The following is a 24,450-nucleotide window of genomic DNA, read 5'->3' as shown; positions in this document are numbered from 1 at the left end:
GATGGAGCCTTTAAGTAGCCCTCCCAGGAGCAAGAGAAGAAGGAAGGGCAGTACATCACGGAGCAGAGAGACCTGGGATGGCTGCCGCACTCTCCAAGCTCCCAGACCCCAAGGGAACAGTTGAAAATGTCAGAAATAACAGGAATCCTTTTCAGAATCCCAAATACGTTGGCTTGAACCAATGAATGGCGAAACGCATCTTCTTTGCAAGAGTTCTTTGTGAAAACATTAAGGCATAAAGGCGAGAAGCAAAATCCCTTCCTGAAAGCGTTTAAAAAAAAAAATAGAACATTTTAACCAACCCCAGTTGTATACCGGATTCGATCAGCGCCAACGAAAACAGTCACAGTTCATTCACTGCTCCCTCGCACTACAAATGGCTCACCAGGGAACGCTTTTGCTGGTTTCTCGCAAGCCCTATCGACAGTGCTAGAGGCCGACTATCCAGGAACTGCCAGCTGCTCCAATCAATAGGAGGAATTCAGGAACTCGCCCCCACCAGCCGCTATTTTGGGACTCTGTTGCCCCCACAATACTGGCAGGTCACAGCGTTCAATAGTAGAAGCCACCATTTGGCGAGTCTCCCCTACGATGCCACACTTAAAAGCAAAACAGAGCCATTGGGATCAGGAGGAAAACCAGTTTGTAACAAGCGAACCCCAGTGGCTTATCAACTCCCTTCCTCAGTTCCCAGCTTCCCTTGGACCTTTCCTTCAAGCCAACTTTTCTTTCACCATCTTAACAAATTCCTTACTCCCCACAGCCTTTTCAGAAGCTTTAAAAAGGTAAAGGTATCCCCTGTGCAAGCACTGAGTCATGTCTGACCCTTGGGGTGACGCCCTCTAGCGTTTTCATGGCAGACTCAATACGGGGCGGTTTGCCAGTGCCTTCCCCAGTTATTACCGTTTACCCCCCAGCAAGCAAGCTGGGTACTCATTTTACCAACCTTGGAAGGATGGAAGACTGAGTCAACCCTGAGCCGGCTGCTGGGATCGAACTCCCAGCCTCATGGGCATAGCTTTCAGACTGCATGCCTGCTGCCTTACCACCCTGCGCCACAAGAGGCTCATCCAGAAGCTTTAATCCCGGCCAAAATGACAACTTCTCCTTCTTTCACTAGACCAAAGGTAGTCAACCTGTGGTCCTCCACCACAGGTTGACTACACCTGGACTAGACAACAACTGTTCAGGAGGCTTTGCTACCAGTAGGAAATGTTAGTGAACACTCTTTTACAACTCAGCCAGTCAATCCACTTTTAGGCTTCCTTTTCTCAAGACAGCATGCATGCATGGTGTTCTTCCTACCCCAAAATAATTATTTCTTTTTTTAAAAATTCTGAAACAAGAGAGAGAGAGAGTTGAAGAGTTGATTTTATACCCTGCTTTTCACTACTTGAAAGAGTCTCCGAGTGACTTACAAACATCTCTCTTTTCCTCTCCCCACAAAAGGCACCTCGTGGGGTAGGTAAGGCTGAGAGAGCTCTGAGAGAAATGTGACTGACCCCAAGGAACCTTGTGGGGAATTGAACCCAGTTCTCCAAATTGGAAGCCACCTGATTACTACACTGAGCTGGCTTGCAACGCTTTGCACATAATCTCTGCTTGTTTTTCAGTCTATGAAATTGTCATACTGGGCGCCCTTTAAGGAGAAAGATTGTCTCCCGGGGACCAGAGCAGGAATGTGGAAAAACAACACAGAAGTATCTCAATAAATAAAGAATCAATTGCCCAGTTACTTGAGTGCACCAACCGATCAATTAAAATACTGATAAAGCAAATTCACGGATCTATTAGCTACTGCATCCTGATTTCAGCTGGAGGCATGAATAACACACAGGACGCCCCCCGCCCCAATCCACATTCCATTCAGCACCAGAAATTATTTGCGAGATTCTTGGGTTCCACTGGTGACCTACCTTGCAGCTCTCTGGAGAAGCAGTACACATCATACGCTTCCTGGGCATCCCTCTCACCGTAGCTCCGGACCCCGGGGAGGCTATTACGATCTCCGTAGCAACCGGGCCTGGAAAGGGTGATGGGGTACCTGCAGGGATGGGGGGGGAGGAGGGGAGGGAGAAAGGAGAGATGCTCAAGGATTCTCCCAGAAATCTTTGCCACACCTGGTCTCACCTCTGACACTGAAATGTCTTTGGAAAAGTAAAGGGCAAGAGAACAAAGACACAAAGAGGCCAGAGACGGGCAGACGAGGACATCGGAGTCTGTCCTGGGGAGAACAGGAATTGTAAAGAGTCCGCATGGCTTCCCTTTACTGGCTCTTTCCAAATTCCTGCCTTGAGTTCAAGATGAAAGCAGCCTCAGCAGGCCGCCGGCTGCAACCTTTGACAGGAGAGCGAGATAAACATCTCTCCCTCCCTAAAAAAATATTCCACCCTGCCTAGCTTTTCTGGGCATGTTGACAACAGTCCCCCCAAAACATTACTTCACAATAGTTCTGGTTGTCCTTCGCCCAAGGGTGTGTTTGTGATTGTGTGTGTTTTAGGAAAGGATACAGTGCTCTACTTTTTGGGAAGGAGTCTGTGATGACATACACAAAGCCTGACATATTTTAGTTCCTCTAGTGCAAGGGTAGTCAACCTGTGGTCCTCCAGATGTTCATGGACTACAATTCCCATGTGCCCCTGCCAGCATTTGCTGGCAGGGGCACATGACAATTGTAGTGCTGGCAGGGGCACATGGGAATTGTAGTCCATGAACATCTGGAGGACCACAGGTTGACTACCCCTGCTCTAGTGGGGTTCTTCAACCACTTTGAGCTCTGTTCTTTCTGTTTCGTATGGATATTTGCAGGTGTGTGTGTGAGCGCCTCATTTCCCTTTCCCTCACTATTTCCTTTGTTCATCCTCTGAAACCCCCCTTAGCCTGTCCCCCTTTCCTGCTTCCTTTGCTCCCTCCCACCTACCAGGCAATTCCCCTCTATCCGCCTTCATCTCTATCCCCCTTTGGAAGCTTCTCCCTGGGAAAACTCCAGGCAGTATCGGCCTCTGGGGCTGAGCACCCCACAAGGACTTATGGGGAGAACCTCACATTCCCTTTTATTCTCCTCCATTCCCTCTGTGCCTTCTCCTAGCAACCTCCCTATCTTCCCCAAGTAGCAAATCTGGGATCCTTCCCTGGTTCATAGAGCAGGCTATGGGCAGCTTGGAAAAGCAACGCCGATGTAAGAAATTAATTGACTTTTGGGAGAATTCTTCTAAGGCAATTTCTTATTTATTCCCTTGAGGAACTTGATAATAGTATTACTTCTGTTAGGTGCACCACAGAAGCCACCTTGCAAAAGGGGGGACTACCGGAACCTCGGGTGGACTTCAGTTGGAACTCACCTCTTGAACTGTGGCCTGAAAAATAATCCAGGCAACAGTTCGACAGGTGAGTTGCATTACGCTGGTTGAATTGCATTATTATACACAAATTTACGGTATTGTTTGGTTATTATGATTGTCTTTAGGAGACTTTATAAATGACCGTTTTGCACTTTTGGAAGCATTGTTCACCAACGTTTCAGAGTCACGACGACACAGCGCCTAATCCTCAGAGGGCAGCAGAGGTGCCCAGCTTTGAAACAGGTAGGTAAGTTTTCCCCAGACAACAGAGGCTTGCTCTCCTCAAGGGGGGCAGTAGGCGGGCCTGTCACTCATCCCATACCTGACAGTGCGGTCAGCCAGCCAGCCGGCGTCACAATTGTCGTATCCATCCTCAAATGCGGCTTGGAGGTGCGCCGGAGAGGAGATGACCGCGGAGTTCTCTAGGCAGGCTTGCTGAGCCTCTGAAAACGTCAGCGCGTAACGGTTGCTGGCGGCTCGGTAGTGGAACACCACACCTGGGTGGGAAGGGGAGGAGTTGGAATGGAGGTGGACAGGTGAGTGAGGGGAAAAAGAGACACTGGAATTGATTTATTGTATTTATTCGTTTGGTTTGATTTATCTAGCCCCCTTCCTCTGAGAGAGAAACTAAAGAGAGCCAGTTTGGTGTAGTGGTTAGGAGTGCGGACTTCTAATCTGGCATGCCGGGTTCGATTCTGCGCTCCCCCACATGCAACCAGCTGGGTGACCTTGGGCTCCCCACAGCACTGATAAAACTGTTCTGACCGAGCAGTGATATCAGGGCTCTCCCAGCCTCACCCACCCCACAGGGTGTCTGTTGCGGGGGGAGAAATGGGAAGGCGACTGTAAGCCGCTTTGAGCCTCCTTCGGGTAGGGAAAAGCGGCATATAAGAACCAACTCTTCTTCTTCTTCTTCTAAAGATCGCTTGGTGCAGGGCCTTGTCAGAGAGGGAACCCTGTTTCCAGAACACTCTCCTTTCAACAGTGGGATGTCTTTTGCTGTGTTAGGTGGAAATTGCAAGAGTGCCATTTGGCCCAACCTGCTGTCCACTCCAAGCCTCAAAGCGAGGTACCGTCCAGAGTGAAAAGACACTGGATACTTTTACGTTGAAAAGGAAAGAGTCTTCTTTGGATAACTGCCAATCTATTGCACCAACTTGACCCACTGGGCTCCCGTTTATCCTCTCCCTGAAGAAACTGCCACCCTTCTGTGAGCTTGTAAACCCAGAAGTCCTGGCCTTTGTTAGAAAACCAGAAGAGTCCGACTGAATCAGTCCAGAGATCCATTTTGGCCTGTTTCCCCCAGTGGCCAATCGGAAGCCTCCAGGAAACCCACAAGCTGAGACCAACTTTTTTCTCTCCCCACACCCACCCCAACATTCAGAGGTGTCCTAATTCTGAACTTGGAGATTTCATGTATTCATTGTAGCCCATTTGAAAACCAGCCCAGTGATCCTTCAATACATCCTGCGGCAGTGAGTTCCTCAGGTGAATAATTCTCTCTCTCTCGCTCTCTCTCTCTCTTTCTTAGGGAAGCTCTGGGTTTGGAAATTCCTGGAGACTTGGGGGGGGGGGGGAGGGAGTAGAGCATGGGGTAGGCTGAGGTTAGAGAAGGGAGGGTATAATGCCATTGATTCTTGCTTCCAAAGTAGCAGTTCCCTCTCTCCCAAGACTCTGCAACCTGGGTGTAAACTGCACGGAGCTTTTATTCCAACCCCAGATCGATTCAGTCCCTGCCCTCTACACAGAATGCGATTTCCGTTTGGATTTTGGGCGATTTTAATTTTCCTTCTGCAGCAAGAAGGATTGATCCGGAGTGACCCTACCTTTATTGAGAAATAGAGTGCTGAAAATCCTGAATAAAGAAAGCTCCGTGGTAGAGAACCTCTGATAGGCTACACTTGGTCATGTGACACGCTTGCCTTAAAGGAGAAGCCCCTAACTTCTGTCGGTCCTGGATTTTTCCTCCCTCCTCTGCCTTTTTCGATCCTCTCCCCCTCCCCTCCAAGAAAAGAAACAGGCTCCCTGCCTGGCTCCTCTCCCCCCCCCCCCTTCAAGAAAAGAAAGAAAGAGGCTGAATTCAACAGGACTGACAATGGAATAAAAAAACTAAGTGCAGACTCTGCCCTGGAGGCTAGTTGTAATTCCAGGAGATGCCCTACCATCACCTGGAGCATAGCAACCTTAGTCCCTGTTTGCAGAGGGAGAAAAAGGCACCTCGCTCTCCGCTTTCTCCCCATCATGCACACTTCCGAGTCTGGAAACTCTCGGCAGGAGAGAAAAGGCGCCTCTCACCTGTCACTTCCAGGGGTACCAGATCTTGTTCGTCATGAATCCCGGCCACTATTTCACAGCGGTACAGGCCAGCGTCACTGGCCCGGGCAGCCCAAAGGAGGAGTGTGGCGTTGTAGCGGTGGTGGGGATACCCCGGCAGGGAGACCCTCCCTTCGTACCCCTTGGAGATCTTCACCACATTGTCCTTGGCCACCAGCACCGAGATGTCCTCTGGTTGACCTGTGGCCGATTGCACCTTGCTCCACTTGATGCGCGGTGGGTCGGACAGCGCGTTGGGGCCCGGAACGGAGGAGGGCTGCAAGAGGAAGAGGCAGGGGAGAGCCACTGGCTCAGCCAGGGCTACCCGGAGGGGCTGATGGTGGACCTTGTTGATTTGGATCACCTTCCGGATCTCCTGGGAACCTGTGGACAAGAGGCGGAGATGAAAAGCGGGAGAGGTCCAAAGAAGCCTTCAGGCCTGTTTTGCCAGAGCATGGGGTTGCCAACTCCAGGGTGACCAATTCCTGGAAATTGGGGGGGGTTTCCCTGGGGAGAGCAAGGTTTGGGGAGGGGCATGGACCCTCAAAGGGGTATAAATGCCACAAAGCAGCCATTTCCCCCCAGTTAGTTTATTTATGGGACTTTGAAGACTATTCATTCATTCATTCATTCATTCATTCATTCATTCATTCATTCATTCATTCATTCTTGAATTTATGCGCTTCCCCTCTCTGTGGTCAACATCCTAAAACCAGTGTAAGACACAATAAAAACAACAAAGCAATAATACACTGATTTCTCTGATATGCCTGATGCTTCTCCAGTATTTTGCCCGTATTTGGTGGTGGGAAGGAGGGGGAGGCCCATGTGATTTTATTTCCTTGTTCTGGACTCAACCATATGCCTGGGGGAAGAGTGCTGTGCGGAACTTCAAAAGTTCCATCAGGGCCCAGGTCTCAGCCAGCAACTGATTGCACCTGGTTGGAGTCAGGGCTTTCCATCATTGCTGCTGTGCTCACCCAAGAGCCAGTTGTGATACATGGCAACCTTTCAGTGGCAACTGTGGGCACTCAAAAGAGCTTCGCATACATCAAGGGTGGCTGAATTGTGGCTCTCTATATGTCCATGGACTACAATTCCCATGAGCCTCCCAGCGTCATCTACCAGGGGTAGTCAACCTGTGGTCCTCCAGATGTCCATGGACTACAATTCCCATGAGCGTTTGATGGCAGGGGCTCATGGGAATTGTAGTCCATGGACATCTGGAGGACCACAGGTTGACTACCCCCCTGCACAATGCAGGAAACTCACAGCTACCTGCCCACCCAAAGTGACCCCAATTCCATGCCCGGATGATGTCCCCCCCCCCCAAAAAAAAAAGATCCCTGGCCAGTCTGGCCTCGAGGAAATTCGGCATTTCCCTGGGCATGCAAGAAAGGGCCACAAAAGCCAAGCTCAGACACAACCCTTCCTGCCCACCCACTCCAGGGTATCTGATCTCTGTCACCTGGGGATCCATTGTGATTCCAGGAGAGGACTGGAGGCTGGCAACCCAACTGACTGGCTGGATTTTGCACGGAGAAAAGTTTCAGCTGAGGGAAAGGATTGCACTTTGAAAAGGAGAAAATAATCCCTTTTGCACTTTTATTTATTTTTTAAGAAGCCGTTTCTTTACTGCCGGAAAGCTTCATCGATACAACTAATTATGCAAAGCCATAAAAAGCAGCCTTTCTGGCCATAAACAGCTCAGCTGCACATGGAGATGCTTCAGGGCTGCAGGCCTGGTGGGGAGGGAGGAGGAGGGGGGGGGGAACACAGCAGGGCTGACTTGGAATGGGAATTATGAGAGAGATAAAAGGATCACGGAGAGAAACAGGCACGGGGGCTCTGTGGGCTGGAGGGAACTGTAAATAACAGCTTCCCCCCCTTTTTTATTGCGGTGCTAAGAACACTTGAGGAGGTGGAATAGCCTCCTTGCAGGCAAGAAAGAGGAAAACAACCATTACTTCAAAAAAAAATCACAACAACATCACACGAGCCCAGCAGGATCAATCAAAGGTCCATCTTTCTCAGCATTATTGTGCTGGTGGAGAAAGCAGCATCGAATCCTAGCCGAATTACGACTGTGGGGTTTCAAGGCAACAGACCTACAGCCTGTTGCTGGCTCTGTATTGGGACCCTGGGCTGCCTAGGTGGTTTCCCATCCAGGGACAACCCTCCTTAGCTTCCAAAATCTGATGAAATCAGGCCAGCCTGGCCTATCCAGGTCAAGGAGTTGTGGGAATGGTTTATAACATGGTTCAACAGCACTCAACCTAATGCTTGTAGGAAAGGCTTGCTGGCATTCGCAGGTATACTGTCTCTCAACATGGAGGCTCCACCAAGTTATTGTGGCTAATGACAGCCGACATCTGTGCACAAGGATTTCGGGGGATGTTTAACCCTCCCCTGATATTAAATAAAAGAAATAATACAAAAAGGTACTCATTGACTCAAGGAAAACCTATTAACAATGGTACAAGAGAGAAAAATCATGGAAGAGTTAAGAATTCAAGATAAAGTGAGAAAGAAGTAATTAAGAAGGCTCATGAAGGGTCTGGAATGTTTGTAATATCCCCGTTTTAAATATCCTACAGCCCACCGTCCTATTATCTCCTGTGGTTTTATCCAGCGCATTTCTTATTCTCCAAGTTGGGCTCTAAATAATTGAGTTTTTTAAACAATTGGACTGCAGATACAAAAGCGGGAGAGATGTGAAACTGATCTGATCCATGCACCGGGAATCGTGCATACACGAGAGAGTATGCGCCACTGAGCAAACACTTTCGGTGGGAGAAAGGTGATGCACGCCCTGGTTGGGAAAGCAGCGCACAGAAGCCAGAAGGAAAGTTGTGGATTTTAAAACGAATGGACTGGCCCTGGCAAAAACAAGGGAAAGAGAAGCGGAGGGGGGGGGGAGCATGGGAAAGCAAACAAGAGCATCTGAATGCCAAGGATAAATCCTGGCCTTTGCAGAGGGTCGCTGAAACATTGTTTGAACAAAACAAGGAAGTCGGGAGCCACAGGCAAGAGGCAACTGTGGACAGAGGAATCAAGATGACCCAGGAGCCTAGCAGGGGAAACTCCTGGGCAAGACAGGGACCTCAATACGGTTTGTTTATTTATCTCCTGGCACACGTGTAGTATAGTCAGGAGACCCCAGGATTGTCTGGCAGCCTGGCAAGAGACATTCAGAGGGTGTCTGCGATCGCCTGCTTCCTTATCATCACCCCTCGTATTCCTTGGAGGTCTTCCATCCAAATATTAGCATGAGTCAACTTGACTTTGTTTCTGAGATCTGATGGGATTGGGCTTGCCTGGCCTACCCAGGCCAGAGTGCTTCAAATTGGCTAGCAGAGAGTCTACCATCCAAAGCAGCCACAAAGCAGGACAACTTTTTCTGTAGCCTGGAGATGAGCTGTAATTCCATGGGATCTCCAGGTCCCACCTGGAGGCTGGCAACCCTAGTTGAGGGACTAAGTAGAACTACAAGGTTTGGGCTTTGTTTGCTGAACCGGACCTGAAGGGAGGGGCCCACCAAGCATTCTCCCTGTAAGTTAAGAGGCCAGCCCCGCAGCCCTTTTGCCATCAAGTCACAGTGGATTTATGGTAACCCTGTAGGGCAGCCTTTTGACTGTGGAGGAACTCCTGAAATATTCTTCAGGCTTCAAGAACCCCTGGAAGTGATGCCATCTGGCCACACCTCCTGCCATGCCTCTGGAAGTCACATGTTAACAGTCTGCATGACATCAGTCATAAAATGTTTGTTCAATAAGAAGTTAGTTTCATTTTTGTGGGTGCAGTGCCTTGCCTGGGCAAATCAAGGAAGCTTTCATTTCCGCTGTCATAAAACCCACCATGCAAAACAGCAGTTCTCCTCAGCGGAAACCATCAGTGTGATTTGGAGATCGCTTGGCACTCTGGGAGATCTCTAGGAACCACCAGGAGGGTGGCAGGCCTAGAAAGTCCTAAGAATCTATTTTCCCAGGATTGGAAACGGCTGCCAGGGCATGGGGAACCCTGGGAAGAAAGGAATTCTTCTACAGGCTGTGCACAGTCCTTGCACTGGATCCAGGTGTCTAAGTTCTTGGCTAGGGATGCCAGAACTCCAGGTGGGACCTGGAGGTCCCTGGGAATAACAGCTCATCTCCAGATGACAGAGTTCAGTTTCCCTGGAGATAATGGAGGTTTGGGAGGATGGACTCTATAGCATTTAACCCCATTGACCTGGATAGATCAGGCAATCCCAATCCTGTCAGGGAAATGCAGGGAAACCCAAAGCACGGATGCTGCCCTGTACCGGCAACCACAGCAACAGAAGGTCTTCCATAGGGAATCGTCGATGTAACGGATTTACTTCTACTCTGTTTTCTCTTCCCTTGTGCTGAATTTCCCTCCACCCAGTCCAGGCAATCGGTAAAGGCCAATTTTGCATCCATTATGAATAAATGGCAGGAAAAACCAAGGAATGAGAGCTCAGGATCACCCGCTCCAAAAAGGTTCACCCAGACACTGGCCGGGAGGAAGAACGGGGCTAATCTAAGAAGGTCCCAATGCACCAAACTGGTTCTAGAACCAGAGCAAGAGAGTGGCAGGCATACAGACGCTCCAAACACCCAGACCCTGGGGAGGTCGCCTGCGCAATCTCCACATGATCTGGCCCTGCCTTATCCTAGCTGGCCTTTCTGCTCGTGGAGCAGTACCCAGCTCACCAAAACCCTCTGCCCATAGGGGAGGTTCCCCACTGCGCGTCTGGATGAGCAGACAGTGGCTGCCGTGCAAACACACCCCAGGTTTACTTGGGCATGGTATTTAAATAAAAGGAGGCAGGGGGAGGAATGGAGAATGCAGTGCCTTTCTTAAAAGAAAAGGAAAACACGGGGCAGGCAGTAGCTGTTTGGGGGTAACGCAGTCCTAGAAGCCGCACGGGAAAATGGACTGACAACGAGCGACTGTAGCTTTTATTATCTTTATTGCTATCGTAGCTCTAGTAACGAAGATTTACACAACCAAAGAGGGTTGGTCAACGTTTAATGGTTTTTGTACTAGGAAGCTCTCTTCCAGAAGAATGCTTTGTGTCAGAGCAAAAGATCATTAAACCAGCCTTAGAGCTCTCTCGGTTGCTTTTAACTAGCTACACCCTTCTTTTCTTTTCTCTGCCTTGTTGACCTTTCTTTCCTCCCTTTCTTCCTCTACCTGCAGTGTGCCACAATTCAGAATCACGTTTGCCAGCCTCAAGGTGGGGCCTGGAGCTCTCCCATTATTAGAGCTTTTCCGCACATCTTAAATAATAGCGTTACGCCGATTTAATGGTGTAGCGCTAAAAATAATCACACCTCTGGCCATTCCTCACATTCTTTCTGTCTCGCTTACATCTACAGTCTTTTCGCTTGCGGGGAATGGCAGACGAGAGCAATGCGCTTTACATGGGACTCTCTTCCACCTGCCAATCAAGCCAGGCAGCCAATACCCTTTCTCAACCTTTTAAAGGGCCCACATTGCTTGCTAATTTTTTAAAAATTCAATCCTCCTCCAATGAAATGCCTATGCATCTAATCATAGACGCACAATGCTTTTTGAATGCAACCCATTATGGACTCATGATACTGAAAAAAAATAATCTCATTCCTGATTTGGGGGGGGAGAGACTTTAGAGAGGCATGCTTTGTGTGACTACTTGGGATTTTTTTTTTACGTCTATTTGTTGCTCCAGGCAGTTTGCTTAAAAAAAAAACATGTTCCTGGAAGAAGGAAGAGGAGGTGGGTAGAAGGGCAGAACATTGGAGGCGGAGATAGTGCTTCTTCATCCCCATACAGTTCTTTAACATGTGGCCTGCTGGTTACTCTCTTCTAGCTGGCGCTTTTTAGCTTTGGGAATCCAATTTGTGCGATTCTCCAGCTAGCACTTTAAAATGGAGGATGTTGCTAGCGATTTGCTGCTTGGACACTAGATGTTGGCGATGTCATGTGAAACGCCAAAAATGTAGTGTCTTCATCAGGTAAGCATTTCACTATATTTATGGTGTGCGGAAAGGCCCTTGCAATTGCTCTCCAAACAAACAGATTCTCTGCAGTAAGCTAATTTAGAGGGGGGCTCCACACATGAAAACCCTGCTGAGGTTCTTTCCCTTCCCTCCCCCCCCACTCCATCCCCAAAATCTCCAGGTATTTTACATCCCAGCACTGGCAACCCTAGATCAAGATTCAAAACATTTCCACTCACCTCCCCCTTCTGTGCTTTTTAATATTCAGCTAGAACAGCTGTTCTCAATCTTTTTAATGTTGAGAACCCCCTGAAACATTCTTCAGGCTTCAAGAAACCTCAGAAGTGGTGCACTCATGCAGAATATGGTTGGGAAGCAGAGCTGTGGACACGCCCACCCGGGGCCCCTCCCCTTCCCACCCCCTCCAGGACCATCATTGGACGCTGTGAGGTCAGCATGAGCATATATGGTCATATCAGCCAATGAATGTTCAACAAATATAAAAAATATATAAAGCATTAATTAATTCCCACTCATTCAGGAAACACAGGGCCGTCAAGAAACCCCAGGGTTTCAGGAAACCTTGGCTGAGAAAACCTAAGTTAGAATCACAGAATCCTAGAGTGGGAAGGGACCCTAGAGGCCACATAGTCCCACCCCAGCCTAAAACATCCGTGATAAATATCTGGATAGCCGATGCTTGAAGACTGCTATTGAGGGGGAGCTCACCCCCTCCTTAGGCAGCTGATTCCACTGCTGAACTAACTCTGTGAATTTTTGACGTGGGACACATCTTCTGGCATGGCCCCTGGGATGGAAATGGATACAGATGTGACATCCATAGCCCCGCCCCAGGGAGCATGCCAGAAGAGGCTGGGGCAGCTGTGGGGCACTGTGGCCGGCTGGGGCAGTGCATGCCAGGGCCCTCCTGGGAGAAGAGGTAAAGAGGGAGGGGGAAGGACTCTTTGTGTGTGTGTTTGTGAGTGTATCTGGGGGCAGGGGCACGACCAGGGAGTAGGTTGGGGAAGGAAGAGGGAAGGAGAAAGAGGGGAGGCAGAAGTGGGCGGGAGAAGGGATTTGTATCTGTGTGCCTGTGTGTGTTTGTGAGAAAGAGGGGGGAGGGGGAGGGAGGGGGGAAGGGATTTGTGTGTGTGTGTGTGTGGGGAGGGGATGGATTAAAGAGCTCCGGAGCAGGTATGTGTTCCACATACCTGCGAGAACCTGGGTGCTGTTACTTTTATTTCCCCTCATGTCTAGCCGATATCACACTCCACGTGGCTTAAACTACGCAACACCCAGTTGGAGCTTGGCTGGGGGCATCGGTTTTGGACCACTGTGGCTACCTGCAACCTTGGAACCTAGAAAGTGGGGCGGGTCCTTGACACTGGGCATCGGATGTCCGGAGGGGAAAAGGGCCCCAGGTCACAGGTGGCTGGACAGATGATGCCAGGCTGCTGCCCCTCCCCCCCCCCCCGCCTTGGCTCTATCCTTTATTCATGCCCATAGTTCTGTTACCATTCATAGTTAATGAGCTGCCCACAACTGGCAGGATGAGGCCAGCAGTTTGCAGGGGCTCCTTCCCAAACCGCACTAATTTGGGAGAGGGATATTGGACAGCTTCCTTGCTCGGACGGGTCTCCCCCTCTCAGTGGAACCAGCCACCGAAAATGACACAAAGACAGGCAGTTTCCCCAATGACTGTGTGGATTCGCACTCAGAGGATGCAAGAATCACTCTGCCTCCCTTCAAAATGTGGGCACGGAAACCAGGGGTCCTTCCTTTTGCAGCTCTGTAAAGGGCCAGCCTAAAAGTGGGACAGGAGCATTCCGCACCCGTGAGTGCTACAAATTCCACAAAAACACAGTAGAGGCTCGATTTCCTGAGATACTGAAGCCAGCTGTGTTGAGCCAGAGCACTGGGATTTCTGAGCCGGAGTTGCCAGTTCTGAATTGGGAAATCCTGAAGATTTTGGGAAGTCAGGGCTCAGGAAATCCTTCTGTAGATTCCACTCTACGAAGCAGCCATCGTCTCCAGGGGAAAACAGATTTCTGCTGTCTGGAGGCCAGTTAGAATTCCAGGAAATCTCTGGACGCCATCTGGAGGTTGGCAACCCTATAGGGCAGCGGAGGCTTCTGCAGGAAGTGGTAGAATAACTCAGTTGCCCTGAGTGCCAGCTGATGGGTGTAGGTGCTGTGGGGGCAGCCAGGGGCGGGGCAGGAACCCAGCATGGGGCCTGTGACTGAGCCAACATGTCCTCTGCTGTGAGCACATCAGGAGAGGGTCCATGGGGCGCCTGGCTGTGGCTGATGGACTCCGCCTTCCAGAACACTCACAACAGTGGAGGAGGCCTAAGCCAGTGAGAATTGAGAGCTGAGAGCGCCTCATGGGAACCCCATCACATGTCACCAAGACCCGGCCACCTGTCATGCTGCCTGGAATCAGAGCAGCCCGCTTTCTCGGTGTGCCTACCTTCCCTCCTCTGCATCCCTCAGGTTGGGTCACTCAGTCCTGTTGAGGTCGCAGCCCCCATGCTGCCTGCCATGAGGACTGTCCCTATTTGGCCAAGGAGGGCAGCAGACGTGAGGGTGGGGGAGGCACCTCTGTTTCCATGCCAGTGACTGCAATGGAGGGGTTGGACCTCAGAGCTCAATGCCATTCTGCGGTTTGCAGAGGCAAAACTCCATCCGAAGACGAGTTGAGGATTTGATGGTCACAGGTACACTGCCTCTGGGTGAGGAGGCTCTGCTTAGCCATCATTGCTTACTGCAGTTGCCAGCTCTGGGTTGGGACATACTTGGAGATTTTGGGGGTCGAGCCTAAGAAGGCCCTTTGTGCGATTTCTAGAGAGAGGTGGCCCCGTGGTAATAGCTTCCATAAATCAGGTTCTCTGTACGGCCGCATCACTTACCCAAAATGGAGGTGGGCAGCAGAAGGCAACCGAGCAGGATCCAGCAGCCAGCATCCCCCATGACATGGACCATCCTTGATCTGCAATTTTTTAAAGGGAAAGAAAAAAAATTATTCTGAAGGCAGAAATTACATCCTCGCTCTATTACTGCTGGCATTCTATTCCCAGGAACAGTGCAAATCTGCAGCTTGACTGATACTCTGCTCTCAATGCAGCTGGAGATTATGATTATTTGGGAGGGTATAACCACCTGCTAATTTCCAGCTTTTATGAGCCCTGCTGGATCAGGCCAAAGGCTCCATCTGCCTCAAGGGCTTGGCACACACCCCAGTGAAGAATCACAAAATCAGAGAGTTGGAATGGGCATTCAGGCCCTCTAGTCCCACCCCCTGCTCAGTGCAGGATCAGCTTAAAGCATCCAGGATAAGGATCTGTCCAGCCAGCTGCTTGAAGACTGCCAGTGAGGGGGAGCTCCCCACCTCCTTAGGCAGCCCATTCCACTGCTGAACTAGACTCATAGAATCCTAGAGTGGGAAGGGGCCATGCAGGCCATCTAGTCCCACCCCCTGCTCAATGCAGGATCAGCCTCAAGCATCCAGGATAAGGATCTGTCCAGCTGCTGCATAAAGACCGCCAGTGCGGGGGAGCTCACCACCTCCTGAGGCAGCCCATTCCACTGTTGAACTACTCTGACTGTGAATCCCCCCCCCCATATCTACCTGGTACCATTCTACACAGAGTTTAAACTCAGGTTGGACAATTCCTGAAGATTTGGGGGTAGACCCTAAGGATGGTTGGATTTGTGAAGGGGAAGGAAGCCTGCAGGATGCTGTGCCAAACTGAGATCAGTTGTAATTCTGGGAGTTCTCCTGGAGCCACCTGGAGCAGGATGGCAGCGCCCCCATTCTCCTGACACTTAGGATCCCAAGCAGATGATGAAAATAAGCATCAAATTAAATAATACAATACATAAAGGACAGGTATAAATACATAAATACACAATACATAAAGGACAGGTATAAATACACAGGTAGAATGGCCAGTTGAAAATTTCTTTCTTTCTTTCTTTCTTTCTTTCTTTCTTTCTTCCTTCCTTCCTTCCTTCCTTCCTTCCTTCCTTCCTTCCTTCCTTCCTTCCTTCCTTCCTTCCTTCCTTCCTTCCTTCCTTCCTTCCTTCCCTTTCTTTCTGTTGCTTTTCCTTCCTTCCTTCCTTCCTTCCTTCCTTCCTTCCTTCCTTCCTTCCTTCCTTCCTTCCTTCCTTCCTTCCTTCCTTCCTTCCTACTTCCTGCTTGCCTGCCTGCCTGCCTTCCTATACTGCCATTCTCAGTTACATGCCTCGGGATGGTTTACACGGTCTAAAAACTCAATAAACAGTAGTATACATAAGATAAAAATTCAGATTAAAATTATATGAACCACAATTTAACACTGCTTGATTGATTTGGCTATTAAAATCATGTTGTAGCCAGTGGTTGTTAACAGATAGTAAGGGAAGGGCAGGGGAGGAAAAAGAGGGCAGAGGGGGCAGGAGGGAGACCCGATATTGCTCTAGTTGTTATCTAGTTATTTATTTATGTAGCTGGCCTCGACCGCAGGCCCAGCAGAAGAGCTCCACCTTGCTGGACCTGCAGGACTTGGATAGTTCTGGCAGGGCCCTGATCTCACTCAGGAGCTCATTCCACAAGGCCGAAAAGGCCCTGGTTCTGGTCAAACCCAGCCGTGTTTCCTTGGGGCCAGGAATCCTTTGTTGGTTGGAATTGCTTCATTGGAGATCTCTTTGGGGAACATATTCAGAGAGCTGTTCCCTCAGATACGCAGGGCTCAGGAACCCAAAGTACCTGAATGAGACAAGAGTATCATTCTACTTCTGGCATCTGATTTCCCCCCCCCCCCCAACTTCTCTGGAGAGGATTTTTTTTTGCTAAAATTCAGAAGTCTTTCATGTCAATTGGAGGTTCTTTATCCAACTGCAGATTTCCTCATCAAAGGACCTGCAGCGTCTCTTCTGAGCAGGCAGCGCTGTCACCTGCTGGCAGACAGCAAGTTCAAAGCCCAGCCTGCCTGGCACTCAGCGGCCCCGAGCGCTGGAGGGGACCCAGCGGGGGGCCGCTTGGCAGATTTTTTTTGAGCAGCTTTCAAAGCCGCCAGATCGCTGTGGGAGGGCAGCATTCGTCCACCGACTCTAGAGAGGCACCTGCCTGTCCAGGGGGGGCATCTTCGTTCTGATGACATCCGATGTAGGCTCAGCACCTGCGTTGCGAAGGTAAGAACTATTTTTGCGGAATCCAAAGGATTTGGCCAATGTCCAGTTCCAATCGGACGGTCTTAACTAGTTCAGGCCATAAGGGTCATTCAGATCTGAAAATCCCCCCATTCTGTAGCTTGAATGAGCTATATTACAAAGATGTCAGCTCGGTACTTTAATATTTACTAAAAAGATGTCACCCCTGTTATTAAATTATCACCAGAAATGGTTCATGATATATTTGTATAGAGCTATAACATTAACTCCTGTACCTTTAAGTTTGTTTTCACACGAAGCACAGCTGTGAAAAAAAAAATTGAGAGGCACCTACCATTGGGGTTGCCAATTTCCAGGAGATGCCTGGAGATCTCCCAGAATTTCATAGTGTATAGTGTATAGCTTATGACACTTAGGAGATTTATCAGTCAGTGACAGCCTTTCTCAACTTTTTAACCATTGATGACCCCCTGAAACCTTCTTCAGGCTTTGAGAAACCCCAGAAGTGGCACAATCATGCAGAATATGTCTGGGGTGCAGAGCTGTGTGGACACACCCACCCGGGGCCCCTCCCCTCCCCACCCCTCCAGGCCCATCATTGGTCATTTTGGGAGGGGGCGGGACAGGTTCTTAAAAATTAATTAACCCAACCATTGGGGAATCTCTTTCAGGACTGTCAAGAAACCCCGGGTTAAGAAAGCCCAGCCTCTGTAGAAGAGAAAGATTTTCCCCATTATGAAGTTCTAGCCCTAAATCCCATTAAGGCTAAAACTTGTTTTGTTAGTATTATGCTGATTGTTCACAGCTTTGTGCCTAGGTTGTCATTACTGGGGTTGTTTTCATCTTTTATTAGTTCCTTCGAAGAAGATGAGTGGCAAGGAGAAGTGACAGAATTGGCAGTCTGAAGAAGAGTAATCGAAACAGACTTTTAGCCCGAGCTGCATCTTTTGGAACTTTTATTGTTCGGATGGCGTTCCTTATCTACATTTGCAGCACCCAAGTATTTTGCTGGAGGAACTCTGAGGAGTCAATTGCCTCATTACAATTATGTTAAATGCAGTTTGGAGAATGTTTTACAACTCTAACATATTATGTGGCATGATCGCTCCTAGTATAAATGCATTTGTGTATGCCACAGTGTTGTTTTCTGCTTTTGTTTTTGACGTGTTTTACACTGTGTACCTTCCTTGTTGATTCCCATTCTGTTTTCAACTAGATGCCTTCAGGAAAGCTATCAAGCTGTCCATGACACCTTTGGGGCACGATATCCCCTGTCCCAAGCAGGCCCTTCACTGGTATTGCTCAGTAAATGGGAGAAACACCAGCAGCATCCCAGTGTGCTGATGTCACACACCATTTGCCCAGACGTGATGTCAGGGACAGTGGCATTTGGTTAAAGCTCTATGGTCAACTATAGTTTTCCCCAAATACCAGACAGTCACTTGTGTTGGCCAGTGATGTGCTGACATCACTTCCTGGAGCACAGGAAATGATGTCAGCGTGGCACTAGCGACCTCATGATGTCACATGTGAGTCCTTCCTGCCACTGAGAAGTTCCCCTACTGGTTGCCAGGCCCTGTCCTGAAACACTAAAACCTACAGTTGGGGTTGCAAATTTCCAGGTGGAGCCTGGAGAGCTCCCAGAATTTCACAGACTCATAGAATTCGGAGGGGCCACCCTGGCCATCTAGTCACACCCCCTGCTCAATGCAGGATCAGCCTTAAGCATCCAGGATCAGTCTCTGTCCAACCCCTGCTTGAAGACCACCAGTGAACGGGAGCTCCCCACCTCCTTAGGAAGCCCATTCCACTGCTGCTCTAGACTCATAGAATCCTAGAGTGGGAAGGGGGCACAAAGCCCATCTAGTCCCACCCCCTGCTCAAGGCAGGATCAGCCTCAAGCATTCATATATCTATTCCTCTGAATAAAATTGCTGCTTTGGAGGGAGGACTCTAAGGCATTATTCTCTGCTGAGGATCCTTCTCTTCACCATCCCTGTCCTTCGCGGGTTCTAACCCCCTAATCTCCAGGAATTTCCCAACCTGGAGCTGGCAACCATATCTACAAGCAAGTCAGGAATACCCTGGGTCTGGCTGGTTGTCCAGAAGAACCTGTTTTTTCAAGAGAGGCAGCACCCAAGGAGGGGGGTGATGGACAGCCCTTGGTAGTCTGCACACAATAGATAATGCACTTTCAATGCACTTTAGAAGTAGATTTTCCTGTTCTGCACAGGAGAATCCAGCTGCCAAAGCACATTGAAAGTGCATTATCCTATGTGTGCAGACTAGGCCCAGGGCTGAGAATAGGGGCAGAAAAGTCCAGAGTTCTGGCACACTCACAGAAGTGCTGAACAAAGGCTGCGTCCAGCGGCTCCTTGACAACCAACCAAGTTTTATTCGAGGTAGAAGCTTTTGTGTGTACACACGCTCCCTAGGTGGACACAAAAGCTTCTGCCTCGAAGAACTCAGCTTTGTGCTTCTGCTTCAGACCGGTTGAAACGATCACAAAAATGCTGCAAGCAGCGGTTCCCAAGGGTTTCCCTTTCTAACATACAAAAATCTGAACCTGGACCCAACATGGCAGTCCAAGATGGGCAGCTGTGTAGCAGCAGAAAAGAGCAAGACTCCAGGAGCACTTTAAACGCTAACAAAATGTGTGGCCGGCAATGAACTTTTCTGAGTCCCTGCTCACTTCTTCAGATACAGCGAGAACATGAGTTTATCTGCCCTTATATCCTAGAGAGTGGCGTGATCTCAGATGCTGAACGACAATGATAACAGCCTTGTTGTTGTTGTTGTTGTTGTTGTTGTTAGGTGCAAAGTCATGTCCGACCCATCGCGACCCCATGGATCCTCCAGGCCTTCCTGTCCTCTACCATTCCCCGGAGTCCAGCCTTAGGGTGTGCAAATATAATAAACAAACAAACAAATAGCAATTGTATCCTTAGACACATAATGCTAAATGGATCAATTGGCAATATTTAATGCACATATGGATTCGGGGGATCCCTTGGGTCCCCAGCCCCAGGTTGGGAACCTCCACTGAAAAAGGCTCAAAATGAAGGGAGCTTGAACTAGACTCATAGAATGCTAGAGGAGAGGAGAACAATGTAAGATGCTTTGGGTCCCGCTGATCTAAATGATTTAACTGGCTATTACTCCTGAGGGTTAGCTGGAAACCTCCAGATCCAGAGGCAATCTATCTTAGAGCTACCTAATGCTGGAGATCATGAACAAGCGAAAGCTGCGTTTTGGATGCCTTGTCTCCTGTATAGCTTGTTTCTGGTTTTATTTATTTTTAAATTAAAAATCATGGACGCTTTGGATTGTTCTTGATGGTTGTGAAGTCTTTTAAAGGAGGGTAGGTTTGCCTGCGCTTAAATCCGTTTGCAGTGCAGGGAAACCTGCTTGTTTGTTTGTTTTTAAGATACCCCCTCTCCTCTAGAGAAAAACAAGACTCCCTGACATTATCATAGGCTTGAGTGGCTGGAGCATCCCTCATTGAGATGAAAATTTTGACCTTCTCCCTGGCTGGTGCAGAGAGACAGAGAGAGACAGAGAGACAGAGAGACAGAGAGAGAGAGACAGAAAGAGACAGACACAGACAGAGAGACAGAGAGAGAGAGAGAGAGAGAGAGAGAGAGAGAGAGAGAGAGAGAGAGACCCAGGACGAATTCTCCTTCTCTTTGGTTTTAGACAACCCTGTTCTGCCCCCCCCCCCCCGCAATGCTTGAAGTGAGGGTGCCAGACTCCAGGTGATGAAACAAACAAACAAAAAATGGCTGGGGTGGGACAAACAGTGCAGGTAGAAGCCAAAAGAAGCAAAGTCTGCTTGAAGTAGTTTAATGATTCCTGAAAATAAAAAACGATATTCTTGCACAAAGAATCCTTTGGTCAATTTATAATTTCACAAGAAACAATAAATTCCAACAAAAATGGAGAGGCAGTCTAACGACTTCTGGCAATAGCCCAGTTTGACATTCTTACTATTACTAAGAAAGGACTCCCTGGAGAAGAGCCTAATGCTGGGAGCAATTGAGGGCAAAAGAAGAAGGGGGCGACAGAGAACTAGGTGGCTGGATGGAGTCACTGAAGCAGTCGGTGCAAACTTAAAGGGACTCCGGGGAATGGTAGAGGACAGGAAGGCCTGGAGGATCATTGTCCATAGGGTTGCGATGGGTCAGACATGACTTCGCAACTAACAACAATAACTACTACTACTACTACTACTACTACTACTACTACTAATGATAATAATAATTTCATTTCTATGCCACCCTTCCTCAATGACTCAGGGCAGCTTACAAAACTGAAAGTAAAACTATTAAAATATTAAAACATTAAAGTATTATTAAAATCAATCTATTATGAGACCCCGAAGACTCACCCCCTTCCAACCTACAGGACAGCTATCTGTAAAGAATAATGCCATGTTCATTATTATATAAAAGATGTCTCATTAGGAATAGAGATATTGTTTGCAAAATAATTTTTACTGTTTTCTTATTAATCTTTATAACTATAAGTCCTTATGAAGGCTTGATTAAGGTCGAAATCGTCTATTACCAGAAACTGTGAGACTGGCTTTCCATTTTTGTTGAATTTTATTATCTCTCGTGAAATTTTAGATTTCTCCAATAATTCTTTCATGGGAGAATATCACTTTCCTTTTTAAGGACTCCATAAACTATTTCAGGCATCTTTTTGCCTCAAACAGTTTTTCATTTGCTTGAAGAAGAAGAGTTGCTTTTCCTACCCCGCTTTTCACAGCCCGAAGGAGTCTCAAAGCGGCTCCTGCCCTTCTCCTCACAAAAGACACCCTGTGAGGTAGGTGGGGCTGAGAGAGGTCTGAGAGAAACCTCTGTGAGAACAGCTGTAATAGGCCTGGGACTAGCCCAAGGTCACCTAGCTGGCTGCATGTGGAGGAGTGGGGAATCAAACCCAGCTCTCCATATGAGAAGTTGCCAATCTTAACTACTACACAAGTCCCCATGTGATGACTGGAGAGCTTCTAGAAATACAGTGAGTTTCCAGGCTTCAGTTGCCCTTGAAAAAAATGGCTGCTTTAGGGGGCGGAGTCTAGGGCATTATACCCCATTGAAGTCCCTCCCTGACACAACCCCCCCCTCCCCAGGCTGCAGGATTTGACCAAGCCAGAGTTGGTAACCCCAGCTTCAAGCCCTCCCCTCCCTCCTAGCACTTTCCATAGGAGAGGTGTTGTGGCTCAGCGGTAGAACATCTGCTCAGCCTGCAGATGGTCCCAGGTTGTAAAGAAAGGGCAGGTAACAAATACCATAAAAATATCACCGTAATACATTTGCTTCTCTGGCATTTCTGCTTAAAGCAGGGGTAGTCAAACTGCGGCCCTCCAGATGTCCATGGGCTCATGGGAATTGTAGTCCATGGACATCTGTAGGGCCACCTGGGTGACCTTGGGCTTGCCGCAGCACAGATAACGCTGTTCTGACCGAGCAGTAATATCAGGGCTCTCTCAGCCTCCCCCACCTCACAGGGTGTCTGTTGTGGGGAGAGGAAAGGGAAGGCAAATGTAAGCTGCTTTGAGACTCCTTTTCATTTGCTTGAAAAGCGGCATATAAGAACCTTCCGGTAGAGAAAAGCGGCATATAAGAACCAACCTTCTTCTTCAGTAATCTCAGGGCTCTCTCAGCCTCACCTCCCTCACAGGGTGTCTGTTGTGGGGAGAGGAAAGGGAAGGTGAATGTAAGCCGCTTTGAGACTCCTTCGGGTAGAGAAAAGTGGTATATAAAGAACCAACTCTTCTTCTTCAGTACTATCAGGGCTCTCTCAGCCTCACCTCCTTCACAGGGTGTCTGTTGTGGGGAGAGGAAAGGGAAGGCGATTGGAAGCCGCTTTGAGCCTCCTTCGGGTAGAGAAAAGTGGTATATAAAGAACCAACTCTTCTTCTTCAGTACTATCAGGGCTCTCTCAGCCTCACCTCCTTCACAGGGTGTCTGTTGTGGGGAGAGGAAAGGGAAGGCATATGTAAGCGGCTTTGAGACTCCTTCCGGTAGAGAAAAGCGGCATATAAGAACCAACCTTCTTCTTCAGTAATCTCAGGGCTCTCTCAGCCTCACCTCCCTCACAGGGTGTCTGTTGTGGGGAGAGGAAAGGGAAGGTGAATGTAAGCCGCTTTGAGACTCCTTCCGGTAGAGAAAAGCAGCATATAAGAACCAACTCTTCTTTTTCTTCTTCTTCTCACACAGATAACAGGAAATTGTGTCACGTGCTCCCAAAACAGCTTAGGTACGCCTCTGTTTTGGGGGAGAGTATTATGGATGCCAATCAGTGGGTTCTAGATCCAGTGAAGCCCAGATCCTCCCCAGAAACTAAAAAGCCTACGCTGATGCTATCGGATTCGGTTGCATCCTGAGAAGACGAGAGTTTCCCGCAAAGACCATAACGCTCAGAAAAGGGGAAGGCGGCAGGAAAGGAGGGAGACGCTGTGGGAGCTCTTCCTGAGAGGATGTTTTGGAAGGCAGTAATTTATAGGGCGGCCATCAATCAGAAATGATTTGACAGGTCTTCACAGAAGCATTAGTCATTATCGCCCCAACGTGGCTAGGCAAGTCTTGTCACATCTGGAAGCTAAGCAGTTAGTAAACAGTATTTGGGTGGCAGATGTCCCAGGGGGCCACCACGCAGAGGGAGGCAATGGCAAAACATCCCTGAACATTTCTTGCCCTGAGAACCATATAGGGTGACCATGATTAGGGTGCAACCTGATAGTCTTTTCCACCACCACCATTATAAGCTACATGGAGCCCCTTGACCCTAGACCAGGGTTGGCCAAACGATGGTTCTCCAGAGGGCCATGGACTACAATTCCCATGAGCCCTTTGCCAATTCCCATGAGCCCTTTGCCAAGGATATTGTTAAAAACTAGACTCTGTGGTCCTGAGGAGCAGAGGTGAATTTCTTCCCATTCATGTCTTCCTTGCGGGTTTCCTAGAGGCTGTCTGGCTGGCTGTTGTTGGAATTCAGATGTTCCACTGGGTACAACTTGGGTGAGTACAGCATGCCAGGGAGACGCATGTACTTCAAAGCAGGCACATGTACCTTACAGGCCTCAAGGTCTCCATGTGCCTGGTCAGTGACTGTCAAATCTACTGTCGAAGAAGAGGAGGAGGAAGAGGAGGAGGAGTTCATTTTTATACCCCACTCTTCACTATCCGAAGGAGCCTCAAAGCGCCTTACAATCGCCTTCCCTTCCTCTCCCCACAACAGAAACCCTGTAAGGGAAGTGAGGTTGAGAGAGCTCTAAGAGAACTGCTCTGTGAAAACAGCTTTAACAGGACTGTGACTGGCTCAAGGTCACCCAGCTGGCTGCATGTGGGAAAGTGGGGGATCAAACCCTGCTCTCCAGATGAGAGTCAGTCGCTCTTAACCACTTCACCAACCAGACCCCTGTGGAACAGTGAGATCCAAGTCCTGTGGTACCTTAGAAGTGAACAAGGTTTTCAAAGTACCGTCAAAAGCTCTGTGGGGAAGAGAAGAGAATTGGCAGAAATGGCAAAACTTACATCACTGATCAGAGAAAAATCCTGTTCCTTCTTTTGTAATTACCTGGAAACCTTATCTAGACTTCTCACAGCACAAGGATGAAATGATTTACCGACTAAATGATTTACTGTGTTTAAAGAT

The 24,450-nt window shown here is 48.8% G+C and overlaps 1 protein-coding gene across 3 annotated transcripts in view; it reads right to left on the bottom strand.

Moving 5' to 3' along the window:
* NCAN (neurocan) overlaps positions 1-24,450 on the bottom strand; it is a 93,631-nt gene that overhangs the window by 38,419 nt on the left and 30,762 nt on the right. For all 3 annotated transcript variants that reach the window (XM_077332006.1, XM_077332007.1, XM_077332008.1), the window contains exons 2-5: positions 14,547-14,626; positions 5,637-6,038; positions 3,664-3,838; positions 1,917-2,044 (exon numbers count right to left, since the gene is read on the bottom strand). In XM_077332006.1, the coding sequence (XP_077188121.1) occupies positions 1,917-2,044; positions 3,664-3,838; positions 5,637-6,038; positions 14,547-14,626 (785 nt within the window). The remainder of the gene's footprint in view (positions 1-1,916; positions 2,045-3,663; positions 3,839-5,636; positions 6,039-14,546; positions 14,627-24,450) is intronic.

The sequence above is a fragment of the Paroedura picta genome, chromosome 4 (genome assembly GCF_049243985.1).
Source record: "Paroedura picta isolate Pp20150507F chromosome 4, Ppicta_v3.0, whole genome shotgun sequence".
Taxonomy (NCBI): domain Eukaryota; kingdom Metazoa; phylum Chordata; class Lepidosauria; order Squamata; family Gekkonidae; genus Paroedura; species Paroedura picta.
This window is presented reverse-complemented; position numbering and strand designations above follow the sequence as displayed.